At 42.3% G+C, this 16,084-nt stretch overlaps 1 protein-coding gene across 2 annotated transcripts in view; it reads right to left on the reverse strand.

Annotated features, from left to right (window-relative positions):
• Positions 1-16,084, reverse strand: part of KCNAB1 (potassium voltage-gated channel subfamily A regulatory beta subunit 1) — a 367,524-nt gene that overhangs the window by 90,196 nt on the left and 261,244 nt on the right. For both annotated transcript variants that reach the window (XM_020285635.2, XM_012786902.3), the window contains exon 2: positions 9,220-9,263. In XM_020285635.2, coding sequence (XP_020141224.1) covers positions 9,220-9,263 — 44 coding nt within the window. The remainder of the gene's footprint in view (positions 1-9,219; positions 9,264-16,084) is intronic.

Raw genomic sequence — 16,084 nt, forward strand, 5'->3', positions numbered from 1 at the left:
CTTTAGTGAGACCGTGTTTATAAATGATCAGTTCTAGCAAACTGTCCACATCTGGGCCTGAGAAGAACACTTTCTCCCCCACTACCTGATGGTTTTGCAGCCGTTTGTTTCATTTCTGAATTACAGGTTAGCAAATGAGGGCTACTCATCCCTTTGCAGCTGCACTGAGGGATATGAGAGTGGTGTGTATGTGCGCACACATGTACACAAGTTGTTTGCGTGCACGGGCTGTTGAATAAACCCCTCTGTACAGACCCTTCTGTTTTCTTTCCTCAAGTTCTTTCCTAAGGCTTGACTCCGACAATGTGTGGGACGTCAGGTTGCCATTCTGTCACCTAAGCTGTATCTTCACTCCTAACAGTCTCACGAGCAAAGGCAAAGCCATATGGCCAGTAGCCCCTGGGGAATGGGAGGGCAACCTCCTTGTCAGCAATCTTAAGGAAGATTTTATTTATGAAAGCAGGAAATTAGGAAGAAATATTTTTAAGCAACTTTGAGAAAAATACAATGTCTGCCCATTTTTAATGTGTATGCACCATGGAATCTATTTAAGTTAGACTTTCCAGGAAGAGTGACAAGCCTACAATATACTCTTGTATGTTTAATATTCATGCACCATTTACATTCTGCGGGTATTTTAATCTTAAGATGGTGCATTCTGTTTGCATTACGCAGTAAAATTGGTAAACTCTTTAAGAGAAAAAATTGCACTTCAAAATCGTCTCTCAAGTATTTTAGAGGCACTTTATAAATATTTATTATTGTTGTTGTTATGTTCTTATAATAGGAGAAGTGGCTAGTTTACATCGGACTTAGCAACAAGCATGGGGATCATGAAGGGTGTCATAAAAATAATACCATCCATGTTAAATATTTAACATTGTGCTCCTCTAGTGTCAAAATATTTAGCATAGTGAGAGCAAATCTAAGGCAGAAGGAGATGAGCCAGGAGTACACTCTGCACATATGAACGCATTAAAAAGAAGCCCACACAGTTTATTCTTGAGATTCACTGCTTTTGCTCTAGAAGGTTTCCTTGGGTAGGGAGGGGCATAAGGCAAGACCACATCCAGATGTCTGGAGCCAAGCAGCTGGGAGGTCAGCTCAACCTGCCTGGCCCAGGCCAGCCCCGACAGGTCAGATTCTCCCCTTTGGAGACTCCCAGTCTAGCCTCAGGCCACCTCTTGGGACTGGATCTGGGTGCAGCCACGGCCGAGTACATAAGAGTCCCAGCCGCTGGCACCTGACTCACCAGATACCACTTCACACATTTCTCCATCCCCTTCTATCTGGTAAGCATGATGACGGGCTTCAACCCTGCACTGCCTCAGAACTGTCAGTGCAGCCTTTTAAAAACATATGTACCTGGGGCTTCTTATTCAAAAGGTCTCTATGGAGACAGGTTATCTGCGTTTTTAGAAGCACCCCAGGTAATTCCAATGTGCAGCCAGAGTTGAAAAGAAACACCTTTTGAGAGACTCAGTGTAGGTTCTTCAAGGTGTTAAATATTTGACTTTATTTTTTTCAAGGATAAAGCATGAAAGGACTGCCTAAAAGAACACAGAACATTACTGCAGAGTAAGTTTGCAGTGCCCAGGAATTACAGTCTCGAGGCTTGTGTAAAACAGGATTCCTAGGGCATGGGGCATTCTTTCTCTTCTTCACTACTTAGATCCGGATCAAACCCTGTCAGGTCTGCATAAAATGCCCTCCTGACCTGTGAACAGCCCAGGAGTAACTCCATTTGGGATGATGGTATTTTACACTAGGTTCAATATATGCCCAGCTGAAAAATGAGCTAGTGACCACATATCCCTCATTTGTGCTTTCCATATCTTCTTACCTATGTTAAGTCTTATAAATACTGGCTGTTTGGTTTGCCACATACACCTGTGTGATGTTTTGAAAAAAATCAACAGAATGGCTTGTCAAAGTTAAGAGTTCTCCAGAGAAACAGAACTAGTAGGGTGTGTGTGTGTGTGTGTGTGTGTGTGTGTGTAGGGAGAAAGAGGGACAGACAGACACATGCATACACACAGATTTATTATATGGAATTGGTTCATGTGATTACGGAGGCTAAGAATCCCAAGATCTGCCATAGGCAAGCTAGAGACTCAGGGGAGCTGATAGGATAGTTCTAGTCTGCAAGCTGGTAGACTTGAGACCCAAGAAGCACTGATGTTTCAGTTTGAGTCTGAAGGCCAGAAAAGATCGATGTCCTATCTCCAAATAGTCAGGCAGGAGAAGCTTCCTCTTATTCACAGGAAGGTAAACCTTTTTGTTCTGTTCAGGCCTTCAGCTGGACAAGGGCCACCCACATTAGGGAGGGCAGTCGCCTTTACTCTGTCTATAGGTTCAAATCTTAATCTTATCCCAAAACACCTGGATGGACACATCCAGAATAAGGTTTGATCAAGGTATATTGGCATCCCATGGCCTGGACAAGTTGACACATAAAATTAACCATGACATGCCTTATTTCTTGCAGGCATCTTACCTGCCAGGAAGCACATCCATCCCAGAGTGAGTGGTGCAGGGTAAAGTCATCCCATTTCAAGCACCTGTAGAAGAGCTGCCCACTGTTGTGTGTTACTCCTGCGGGATGAATCAGACCAGCCTCCTCCTCCTAATGTGAGACTTTTTGGAGCAACTCAGAGTGTGGGCAGATGCCTCTTTCTAACTGCAGGAGTGAGAGCTCTGCCAAAATAGCTCTGGGACCCAATCCAGCCTAGACTACATGTCACTTTCTATGTGATAGATTTCCTCATCCCTGACCCTCTTCTAGGACAACCCCTGATTCTGGGCCTCTCTTTGTCTCCCTTCCCTACACTTCATTTCCATTTCTTCATTGATGCACTGCTGGAAAAAGCCAAAGAACTGGGATGACTAAACCTCAGCAATTCAGGATCTCTGATTTCAGCTGGATCCTCACTATTACCCAGTGGTCTTTTTGTCATTTCCTGCAATCGATCATCTATCCAGTTATTCATTCAACAAATATTTTTGAGCTCTTCCTACTTGGCAGAGACTGTGATCTGCTAAAGGTACAACAGGGGTGTAGAAAAACAGGCAGGCACTGTTCTCAGAGAGCACAGTCTGGCAGACTAAACCTGTCCAAACAGCTCAGTCCTCTGTGTTTTCAGATGACCTCAATGACAACCATGGGTTTGCCATCGTGAGAACTTCCTGAGTCTATATTTCCAGCCTAGAGGTGTTGCCAGCACTCCCCTTTTTTCCGGATGCCTGAAGCCAGAAAGTCACAAGCTCTCTGGTCACCTCTCTCCATCTGTACTCCTGCCTCTTCTGTCTGCTCTTGCATCTGCCTCCTGCGTTTGTTCTCTCTGATATTCCAACTCATCCACCCCCATGCCCAATCCAGGAGCCTGGGCATCCTCCTCCATTTAGAAAGACCTCCCATTCTGCATCCCAAGGTCACCAACCTGTTCATTCTTCACCCTCAATAATCACCTCCTTCCTCTACGTCTTTCATACCACTGCCTCATCATCAGCTCCTAAGTAGTTTCCCTGTCTCCAGTCTCAACTCTTTCCCCTCTAATCTGGCCTTCACTTTGCTGCCAGAAAATACTTCTAACACATTTGGTCATGGCCTGCTCCTGACCCCAGTTTTTCAATGGTTTTTCATAATCTAGATCAAGGTTTTAAAACTTTTTTTTTCTTTGACAGAGGATAAATTTTTTTTTTTTTGCCCCAAAATGTACTATGAAGCACTAAAAAGAAATGAGCTATCAAGCCATAAAAAGACCTGGAAGAACCTTAAATCCATATTACTAAGTGAAAGAAGCCAATCTGAACAGGCTACATGTTATATGATTCCAACTAATGACATTGTGGAAAAGGCAAAGCTATGGAGACAGTAAAAAGATTGGTGATTTCCAGAGGTTAGAGGGAGGGAGGGATGAATAGGCTAAGAATAGAGGCTTTTTAGGATAGCAAAACCATTTTGTATGAGACAATAGACACATCATTATACATTTATCAAAACCCATAGAATGGGCAACACCAAGAGTGCGCTGTAATGCAAACTATGGACTTCAGGTGATGATGTTGTGTCAATGCAGGTTCATCAGTTGTAACAAATGTACCACTCTGGTGGGGGACGTTGATGACCGGGGAAGCTGCACGTGTGTGGGGACAGGGGGTATATGGGAACACTATACTTTCTGCTCAGTTTTGCTGTAAACCTAAAACTGATCTAAAAAATAAAGTCTATTTAAAAAATATATAATATGAGGAAAGAGTAGATCTGCTTTAATGGAAGCTGTGGCAGATGGAAGGAGGAGGGTGGAGAGAGTTCCTTGTCCCTCAAGCACTTCCTGAGACCTGGGGAACCTTAGGATTTGAAGGAACACTGGAGACTGAGAGAATCTGAGCTAAATGCCTTAGCAAGGCAGACAAGGGTTCTTATAATCAGGCCTAGCCTCCCTTCCAGACTCATTTCTGGCTATTCCCCAACACCTTGTACTCATAACATTCCATGCATGTGACTGGTTTCCCCAAGTACCTCCCTGCCATGGGGTCTCCCTCCAGGCCCCTGCTTGTGTTTCTCCCTCTGTCTTGAACCCTTTGCCCTCCCTCCCCACTTGTCTTCTCCCTTCAAGTCTCAGGTCAAGTGGCATGCCCTCAACCCCTGTGAAGCTATCCCATATCTCCCAGGAGACTTTTCTCATGCTTTGTTCATCCTGTACACGGCACTACGGCATCTGTCAAATATATTATAAGTTTGTTTTTGTGTGCTTAACTCCCATTGCACTTTCAGCAATTTGAGAGCAGGGTCCATGCTGTTTTCTGCTTAGTATCCCCTGTAACCACTGCCTGACTCCATAAATATTTGCCTAAGAATGAACTAATGGGCTGGGTGTGGTGGCTAAAGTCTGTAATCCTAGCACTTTGGGAGGCTGAGGTGGAAGTATCAGTTGAGGCCAGGAGCTCAAGACCAGCCTGGGCAACATAGCAAAATCCCGTCTCTACAGAAAATAAAAATAAAAAAATTAGCTGGGTATGGCGGCAATACATGCCTGTAGTTCCAGCTACTTGGGAGGCTGAGGCAAGAGGATTGCTTGAGCCCCAGGAGTTTGAGGTTGCAGTGAGCTATGATCACACTATTGCACTTTAATCTGGGTGACAGAGTGAGAACCTTCCTCAAAACAAATTATTTAATTAATTAAAAGAATGAACAAATGAATGAGGCAATGAATGAATATGTAGATTCTACTCTTTCTCTCTCAGAAGATAGTCTCAGCTCCTAATAGGCTGGGAGAAGTTTGGGTCCCTCCCTTGTGAGTTAACTCTTTTCCCTTTAGTTTATTTGACTTCAGGTCTTGACAGTCATGGACAGCATATTTACAGAACAGACCAGCTACAGCAACCCTCAGGTGGGACTGGGCACTGATTTCCCATTTCTTTCCTTGGCAGAGCTGTGTTCCTTCAGATGTATCGTCAGTTCACCGTCAAGTTATTTTTCCTTTCTATTCTCATTTACACATGCTCTTTGTTTACCAAAAGGAATTCCCAGTTGCTTCCTCTCTGGTAGCGAGGAAGTCAGAATTGTTAGCTTTAAGTATGACCTTTAGAGTATTTCAATAAAAGGCATCTGTAGTCTTTTGATTGCCTGGAAGCTTTAATACTTAATCTCCAAAGCCTCAGTTGAGCATGGGCCATGACTGAGCCGACACCCCAAGCCTACAGCAGTAAATCCAGCTCCACCTGCATTTGACAGCTGGGGCCTAGAGAGCCTGACAAATTTTCTAAGGATGGTTCCTTCTAAATCCTTTCTATGAATTTCTTGTCTCCTCCTCTGGCTTACAGAGGCAGCTCATAAAAGTTCTCAAAGAGTGCTTATTCAAGCTGTCAAGCTTTGTTACCTGTTTTGAAGGAAGCCAGTCAACCCCATGAACTTCCTTGTTTCCCTCCCCTTTTTCATGCAGTGTCTTATCACAAGTGTTCAGGCTCTTAGAAAAACTTGAAGCTCAAATCAGGACTTACTGCTCCTAAATCAAACCTGTCTCAAAGTTCACCAAAATGCCTGCAGCTTATACACACTGCTTGCGGTTGTCTGGAGTCTTCCTTCTGGAGATTCATTTGTAAGTGGCGTTTCACGAGCACTTGAATTTGTTAAGGGATTTTGGCTGAGTATTCTATATACTTATTGACTAAACTATTTTCCACCGGAGATACCTATAGATAACTGGTTGATAAATGACATTTCACTATGTATATCTCTTAATTTATATTAATAAGTTGTTTCTTTCAATAATGAATACTAAATTATTATTTGCCATAAAGCACACTCTCAAAAAGATTAAGGTCAGACTATCTCTGATAATGAATCTCCAGGGTCTTTCACATACAAGTAAATAGTAACAAGATCAGAGCCACTAAATAGTAACAAGATCAGAGCCACTAAAACAAACAAATGTCAAATTACCTTAGACATATGGGGAACAATGACCACCTTTACCTCCCAAGTCAGATCATTAGGAAGAACCAGAAAAACTCAGACACTGATAGCATTCAGTATCTTTGAAGCTGCCCTCCAACACACCAGCTTTGACTCTCACACCGTCAGCCCCCCATTGTAGTCACTTACACACCCCTAGTCACTCCCTCTCATTCCATGAAAATGTTAGCTCCTGTTTCATTGTCATCCTCTCCATATTAGTTTTGCCATAATTTTTAGTGATTTCAGTGACTCTAAAGATGATCCTTCCCTGTACCTTCATCTCTCAGTTTCTCAACCTCCTCTCCCCAACCGATCTTATCTCTAGTACAACCCCAGCCACTCTCTCCCACTGGACACGCCCCAGACTTTGTCACTACCAATAACAGAACCCCTCCATAACCTCTATTTCAAACATTCCCTTTCCAACCACCACTTTCTATCCTTCTAACCACTGTTTCTAAGGTTCTTACTTCAACAATTCCTTGGTCCCTCTAGGACGTACAATCCATTGATCCTACCTGCTTTTCACTGTCCCTCAGCTTTCTCATTTCAGCACTTGGCTCATTCTCCTGGCTTTGGTCCTCCTTTTCCTCTCTAACTTGGTTTAAATGTCAAGGTCCTCCACTACAATAACTGCCTTACATAAACACTCAGCTTTTTTCGACGTCTCCTTCTCATCTTATAAAAAACCCCACCTACACCTACACAGCTGAACATGCCTGGAAGAAAAACACTTGACCATGGAGATGGTCTCACTTCAAATTTATGAGCACCACTTCAAATTTATGAGTCTTACGCAGGTCCTTAATGCTGCCTGGCCAGCATGATGCCTACCCCAGATTGACTCACCCTTCTGCTCTCCTGCTCACGCTCTCTCTCCTCAAACGTCCACTTCCTTCCCATCCTCGCTAACAGTAGATGATCTTGCTTCCAATTTCTACTGAGACTACAAAAGCAATAGAACTCTGACAAGATACCTCCACCACTGCCACTCCACTAATCCCCCTACTAGCCTCAAAGTCCATGTGCTCTGTCTTCTCTCATGTAGTCTTGTGTGCTTCTGAGCCCCCAAGATGTCAATCCAGAAATTCTTCTCTCTCCTTCTCCTGCATCATTTTTTCTTCTCAAAAGGATTTTCTCATCAGCATATAAATATGCTATCATTTCTTCCACATGCAAAAACTTCTCTGACCTCACTTTGCTGTCAGTGCCACTCTATTTCTCTGCTTTTCTTTACAGCACTTCTCATCAAAGAGTAGCCTCCAGCTTGTCTCTTTCCCTTCTCCCTTGAGCCTGTTCCAATTATGCCGTGGCCCCAACCAATCCGCAAAAACTGATCCTTTCAAAGTCATCAGTGAACTCCATGTTGCTGAACCCAGTGGTGGGTGCTTGGCCCTCATCCTGCCTGATGCACGAGCAGCATTTGACAGGATCTGTCACTCCATCCTCCCAGAAATGTTTGCTGTGCCTGGATCCCAGGACTCCCTTCTCTCCTGATCTCTTCCTATGGCACTAGCTACTTATTTTCATTTTCTTTGTTGGCTCATCCTCGGTTCCCCAGTTTCTTAATGTTGGCTCTCCTAGGTCACAGAGCATGTGCCTCTGTTTCTGTACTGTCTACACCCCTGCCCTAGTGGTCTCATCTGGGATCACGGCTTGAACAACACCTGCATGTTGATGATCCCAAGTTTATATGTCCAGCCCAGCTCTCTCTTCAACTTGAGACTCATATATCCATTTGCCTCTTTGACAACTTTTCTTGAATGCCTAATATGTATCTCAAACTTAATATGTCCAATTCAATCCCCCAATCTTCCCCCACCCTAAGTCTCTTCTCTCTCATTCTTCCTCATCTCATTTACTAGTCACTCCATTCCTTCCGTGGCTCAGGCAAAACCCCCTAGAGTCGTCTTTGACCTTTCTCTTTTCTCTCATATGCCACGTGGAATCCAGTAGAAAATCTTTCAGCTTCTCCCTTCAAAACATAGTCATAATCTGGCCATTTCTCACTGCTTCCTCAGTCACCATGCTGGTGTAGACTCTCTTAGCTCACAGGAATAGTTCTGATGGTGTTGAATGGTCTGAATGCCGAGGCTGCCTTTTCCTGTGTCTGAGGGGTGTCTGGACGTCTCGTGCCTCCCCACGTCACACACTCAGATCTCACGATTTCCGGTTCGTCTCTCTGCTGTTAGAATTGCCAACTCTACTTAGTTTTCTTTAAAAATTTACATTTTATGGAAGGCATAATGATTTTTATTTATTAATTATATATATGTATATCCATATGTGTATCTCACTTTGCCTGCCAAGTATTTAAGTCAGATTATAAAATACATAAAATGCATAGCAATATAGAAAAATTCATGGAGCAAAGGGAAAATAAGGATAGATAGCAAACAATGCAGGCGAATGGAAGGAGGGGGTGAGCTGAGCATTCAAGGGCATGCCACGCAGTCCTTCGCATTTGCTAATAGGGAGTGGCACAGGAGTCCCTGCCTCTGGCGTGTGCATTAGTATCAGGCTGCTTTCTGCCCGATGGGCCCCTGCAAGGCATCATGAGCACAGTGGTTCCTTGGAACTAGAGAGGGATAGGGCTGAGCCGGGCAAGGAAAGGCTCAGAAGGAGAAGTGGGGCGATGCTGGCCAGGGAGTCTCCTCCTCACCTGAGCCTGGATCCCGACTTGTACCACCATCACCCCCTGGGGTCCCCCCAGCCTCTCACCTTCCAGTGCCGCCGCCAGCCAACACCTGAGTACTTACCAAGACCCAAGCAAGAAACTCTGAGTCCTGATTTTCCAAGATTCCTAGAACAAAAAGAAACCAAGATATGGTCATCACTTCCTCTGGTAAAACTGTACACATGTAACTATGAATGTGATATCTCACATCTCCCATGATTTCTGACAAGGGTTGTGGTAGAGGCAGAGCCACAGTCGCAGGCTTGAGGTCTCGGGAACAGCCTCCCTCTCGTGGCCATTCACGCACCAGGAAGCTCCAATCTGCTCAGGCTCAGCATGAGTACGCAAGGTCCCCCGTAAAACACAGTTTTCAATCCCAAATTGTCTTCTTTATTAGTTTGCTAACATATTTATTGGCCTCCTCCTTCCTTCTAGAATGTGAGTTCCTTGACTGCAAGTAACTTTACCTTCTTCACTAACTGTTCATTCATCGTTCATCAACTGAGCCTGACCCACGGTAGACCCTTAATAGATACTTTTGACCTATTGACTAACAAACTGATGGCTAAAAACAGACTATTACTTCTAAAAGATGGGGATTATTAAAAGAACAAACACAAAATGATCTTTCAGGTTATATTTACTATGTTAAATATAGTTTTTTATACAAAGCTATGACAGGAAGTTCAGATAGTCATTTTAAAATGTTTCTCTTTTTTTTTTTTCTGTTTTCATTCCCAAAAGTTTATCAAGGAAAAGAAATATATTTTTTGCTTTCTAAATAGGGATAGAGCTAAGAGCTCTAGTATTCACTTGCCTATAAGCCTATGTGGAGATATAGACTTGACCCATTTTTCTGTCTCCTGACTAACAGCTGCCAGAGAAGAAACCAAACTCTCAGAGAGGGGATTCCTTACAGCATTAGTGTAGAGATCCAAAGTGAGGAGGAGAAGCTGAAATAATATTGAAATAATTGCAACACCTCAGAAAAGTGTGTCCCTTATTTTCTGATGAGACGCTCCATAAGAATACAACTTCCCTCCCTCGTTTCCACCCCAAATAAAATAATACAAATAAAACTTTGCACAACTCAACTTCCCCAGGTTCTCCCTCAGTGCATCATCACTTTGGGCTTCTTTAGAGTTAGCAATTACTGCTTTCCTTTTTGCATCATATTTTCTTTTTTCCGTTTATGATTGTTGTCTATAAAATGCCACCTAAGCAACACATTTAATTTCACGGCATCATCGAAAGAGCATCACAATGCAAAGAGTTGAAAGAGCTGGGCTTTTGACAAATTGTCACAGCCAGCTGGGTGACCTTGGGAAAATTGCTCCTTTTTTCTGGAGTTCAATTTCTTGATTGGTAAGATGGGATGCTGATGCCTGTGCCATTCGCTAGCTTCACTGCCATGGGGCCTGAATGTTGGATTGTATGCTCAAGTGCTGCACAGCGCACAAATGCAAGGCATAGAGATTTCTGGTGCCTTCTGACCTTGCTCACCCTCTCACAGATGTGGCATTACATTTTTCCATATGGGTACATCTGACTAGAAGAAAACTGTTGCATAAGGATGCATGTGAAAAATGTTTTGAATTACTCAGTAGGGGAAAAATAATTGGATCTCTCCTGTGAAAATAATTTTGATAAGAAAATATCTTTTAGTAGTTTCTTGGACATCCATAAGGTGTGCAACCAGAAGACCTTTCTTTGTAATCTAAAAGCTATGTCGTGAGGAGAATTAAAAAAGACTAAAATCAAATCAAAACAAAAAAAGCAACATAAATAAATAAATAAACTGAGTAACTTAGTCTTCCTGGGAGAGACATTCAACATTGATGAATCAGTAAATATTTACTGAGTGGTAACCATATTCCAGGCGATGCACAAGGTCATGGCAATACAGGGAGGAATAAGCCGTGGTTTAGACCCTTAAGGAGCCTAGAGTCCAGCGAGGGACACAAAGAAGCAAACATGTAATCAGGGCACAATGGGGCATGTCCTACCGTGGAGATCTTTGGGTGCACATAGTGTGGGGGCTACCTCAGGCTTGTGTTTACACAACTCTGTGGGTGTCATGGGGAAAAAGAGCTAGATAGGGGTTTTCTGTAATTTTAGTATCTTTTAGTGATTTTTGAAAACAACAGGGAGGAGCGGCTCAGAGCAGAACACGATGCAGCGCAAGACTGTTCTGAGGCTAAGGCTTTATAGTCCAGAGGTTTTTCTAACAAACACAAAGAGGGCAAGGTATGTCACTGGGCACATAACCACTGGGGAGACCTGCTCTACCTTCCTTATGACAGTGACTTAAGGAGATTAGGATCACTGTTGTTGGTTTGGAAGACTGAACTTGAGAATTGTCAGCAAAAACAAACTGCAGAGTAGCAAGTACTAAATATGGCCCATGTTCTTGCCATGGCTGTTTAAACACCCAGGACAGCTTTTCTGGAATGAAAGCCTTAGAAGATTTTAAAATATAAGAAAAGTTCAATTACAGACAAATATTGATAGAGTGGTGGTATGTCTCCACTTTGAGCTTTGGTGTTTTTGTTTTCCTTAACTCTGTATTTCCTTTAATTCTTTCTCTAAATATCTTCACCCTCTACTAGAGAAAATGGTCACCAAATTCAGGCAGTCATTTTTAAAGAGAGAGGCATTTTCTGTGCATGAGAGATACCTGGGTCTATAAGTGTATTGTCCTTACTTTGTCCAGATATAAGTCTCTTTGTGAGACTTGCACCACTTAAAGCACTTTTAACACACAATGGTGCCACTCACTTTGCAGACAGAGAAGGTGGGAGGAACTAGCCACCTCCAATCCAGGCCACGAAATCCCAACACTATTTATATTATTCTGAATGGGCACATCTGCCTCCTCCACTTCTATTCATGTCCGCACAATATTAAGCGGAGATGCAGCAATTGTCCAGGGACTGTGATCCACTTAATTTCTGTTGTGTAATAGGAGTCCAAATATTTCACACATTTGATCTAGTGAGTTTAAAAAGTATCATTCAGTAGCTTATTTGTGACTATAACATCAAATAGTGATCAAGTTTGCCAATCATGCTAGGCTACAACACACACTGGAAACTTCATCTCACCAATATGGAATTTTCATGAACACATCATGATCTTATGTGTCACCGTGCAACAAAACAACTTTATATAATTTCATTTTATTTCTTAATTCCTCAGTGTTCACCTGAGTGGGACTACATAAAAATTCTGTAAGCACATCAAATTTCCAATTAGATTGAATTTTTTCCCCCATTTGATTCAAAATAGTTTCTCTGCACAGGTTTACCTATTTTATCTGTGTCAGATATACCAGAAGGAAGTCTCACCATGTTCATTTTTAGTATCTGCTCCTGTTCAACTCGAAATAAAAGCACCTCTTTCTCAGGTGAGCCCGAACTGCTCTGCAGCTAATATTAGAAATGAATGACATCAATATGGGAGCACGGAAAGGACACTTAGTTTTTTCAGTCAAATTTTGGAAACCCTAAATTCTAAAGCTTCAGTAAAGAGTTATCTGGAGAATTGATATAGATTCTTGAGAACTCAAAGGTTGTGTTTCCCCTTTCTTTCTGAAGGCGGACTGTCCACTCCAGCGAATACGTGGCTGAGCTTATTTTAGGGCCATGGTTAGTTCCATGAAAGAGGCATCAAATGTGAGTCCGAGTTTTATTTTATGGAGCAGCCACCAGACCCTTTTTGCTCTTAAGGCACTAACAGAGTAGTGAGAACTAAAATCGGGTGTCTCTTAGGCACAGTGTCGTAGGCCACTCTGATGTTCACAGTTCCTTTACAAATCAGAGGTTAAAAGCAGAAGATTAGTAGCCCAAATGTGTTGCTTTAAATTGCTTGCTTTCAAATGTATGTATCTTAGAACTTATTCACAGTTTTTAACATCTGGGAAGAGAGGAGTGGCTAGCTAAAATATGCGCCTTGCATTTGACCAAGAAAGAAGCATATGCAGGGGACAAAATCCCTGATTTAAAGGTTGACACAACAGGAATGGCCTGAAAGCATGTGTAAGGGGCTCCAGCAGCTGTGTTCGGCTTGCAGAAACAAGCTGGCTTTGACCTGGTTTTCACATGGTCAGATAATGACATCTTTTGCCATCTCACTCTATTTGAACATCTTTCTGATCCTTCTAAATCACACTCTGCTGTGTGTCATGTGTTACCCGGAAGTTACTTGTCAAATGTGGGGGTTTGAGATTTCTGTGGTTTTGTTTTTGTTTTCTTTGAGAAATGTGTATTTCCCCTGATGTAAGCTTTAAAAACAAACAAACAAACAAAAAACAAAGAAATGTACATTTAACCTTTCTCAAAAAATCCAGAGCAGAAAGCATGTTCATTTGTCATGCTTTGACAAATTTTGATAGTTTTGATGGTTGCATGAGAATGTCCATTTTGACAGCTATGATGGTGACTACAAAGGGTTGCAACATTTCCTTATGAGGCACTATTCATCACTGTCGGTAAGTGAATAATGACTCATTTGGAAAACACCAGGCACATACATGGGTTAGCTATGTGTTTTGATGACAGACATTGACAAGTAGCACAATGAAATTTTATTTTATTCCTACCTTTATTCAAATACCAACGAAGTATAATGAGATATTTTCAGATTCTTTGATTTAAAAGGTTAAGACATTTGTCAGTTGTAAATTCAAACTAGATTCTTTTTTTTTTTTTTAAGGGACCTCATCATTAAAGAGGATTCTCAATTCTAAATTCTTATTTGTTTTCTTTGGACATACAAAATCACCTGTTGATCTGGATTATTCTAGAAAAATCTAGAGAAGTATGGCAAAAAAGACTTTCCTATAATTGATTAGTACAAAAAAGATGAACAAAATTTCAACTATGTACCAGGCTTTGAAATAAGCTATAAGGACAGACTGAGTAGCAGACTGTTGCTGTTCTCATTGAGCTTATGTCATAGGAGGGGAAGCATATTAAATAGTGAATTAATTGTTTGATTATAATACTAAATAAAAGGATAGTGAGCTCTAAATGTAAACTTGGGAAGTTGAGAAAGCTTACCTAGTCTGAGTGGTTAGGGAAGTGACATTTAAACTGGGAGGAAGGGCAGGGACTAGCATTCCAGGCAGAGTGAGTAGCATGTTCAAAGGCTCAGAGACTTGAAGAAGCATGGGTAATTGAAAAATTGAAAGAAATTCAGGACAAATTCAGGAAAAATTGAAAGAAATTCAGGAAGAGAGAAAAAAGGGTAGAATGGCTTCACATGAGTCTGGTGGGGGTCGTAGGAGTCAGATCAGACAGGACCTTACAGGTTATGTTAAAGATTTTGGGCTCAACATGAAGAGATAATGGAAGACTGCTAAAAAACTTAAGCGGGAGAAATGGACTGAAGGAAGGCAAGAAGAGGAGCTAAGAGGCTACTCATGTAATTCTGATGGGAAACAGTACCTTGAAATCGGACTTAGTAAAGTAGACATGATGGGGAAGATTCCAAATATTCTTAGCAGGTAAAATCTATAGGAGTTGGTGTCTGATGGAATGTGAGTGTGAAAGAGAGGGAATAATGGGCCATTCTCAGGTTTCTGACTTGGGCAGCTGGGTGAAGAGGGGTGATTTTCTCTGAAGTAGGGTTCATGGGGAAAGAAAAGGGTTTGACTCACCTTTAGGCAGGTGGGGATTGAAATACCCATGAGACATCAAAGTTAATTACCTGGAGCTCAGAGTAGGGAGAGGGGTTTTCTGGCTATCGAGGGCAATGGGTGTCATGGGCTGGGTCAGCTGCCAAGGGAGACAGTGTTCAGTTCGAGAAGAGAGCCAAGGACAGGGCCTTGAGGAGCTGCAACACCACAGGTGGTGGAGAGGAACCTCATCGGCAAAGGAGACTGAGAAGGAGGGCGAGACCAAAAAAGTGTCCATGAAGAAACCAAAGGAGGAGATGGATTCAACGGGGAGTGAGCAGGCAGCAAGTTGAAGGCTGCTGAGAGATCAAGCTCATGGAAGATGGAGGAACACCCTTTATGCCCAGGTATGTGGAGATTGCTGACAGCTTCTGTGGCAGCCGTTTCAGGTATGCTGTGGATGAGAAGCCAGGCTGGTAGGGCCAAGGAGAGGGCCAGTGCAGAAATGATATTCACTAGCTGTGTGTGACCTTGGGCAGGTTGCTTAGTCTTTTTAAGTCTCTTCCTCGTGTATAAATGGAGATAATAATAGCATGCTACTTTTTTTTTAATGGCTGAGAAAATATAAACGCAGCACCAGTCCTAACATATTTCAGTGTTCGATGAATACTAGTTGCTTTCCGCCTTTCAAGTTTCTTAGGAAAAGTGCTACCTCATACACTGCATCTGGTGGGGTTCTGGTACAGTATGGAACCTGGTAGGAGACTGTCTCCCTGACTTGCAAGATCCACTTCTTTGATCTAATGATCCTCTCAGCTGGAGTCCAGCCTAGGTGAATTTGTGATTAGACACTGTAAACCTCCCGAATCTATGGCATGTGAATTGTAAGTTATTTTTCTAGAGCCATTAGAAAAATGGGAAGGAAGGCATGAAGAGAAATAAGAAAAGCAAAAAAGAAGGTGCCGCTTTCTGGCAAAAACAGTTTAGAGAAGTAATGGGGGTCTGAAAAATTTGGAACCATGCTTCCATGATCACCAGATGGGGGAAATGGAGATGTGATGTAAAGTTGTGTTGATATAACCATAAAAACTTGGATGCTCTGTGGAGGTGGGGCTTGAGAAATGCCCACTCAGGTCTACTTCTCACTTAAACAAAAGCTACTCATTGTTTTTTCTGTCTCATGCATCCAAAACATCAGAAAAGCTATAAATTGGTAACTCAGAGTCTTACATCAGAAGAATCTAGATACGTTGTCTTAACTTGGGGGTCTGTGGACTTCGACAGGAAAAAAATACATCTTTATTTTCCACCAACTTTTAACTGAAAGCTA

The sequence above is a fragment of the Microcebus murinus genome, chromosome 1 (assembly GCF_040939455.1).
Source record: "Microcebus murinus isolate Inina chromosome 1, M.murinus_Inina_mat1.0, whole genome shotgun sequence".
Taxonomy (NCBI): domain Eukaryota; kingdom Metazoa; phylum Chordata; class Mammalia; order Primates; family Cheirogaleidae; genus Microcebus; species Microcebus murinus.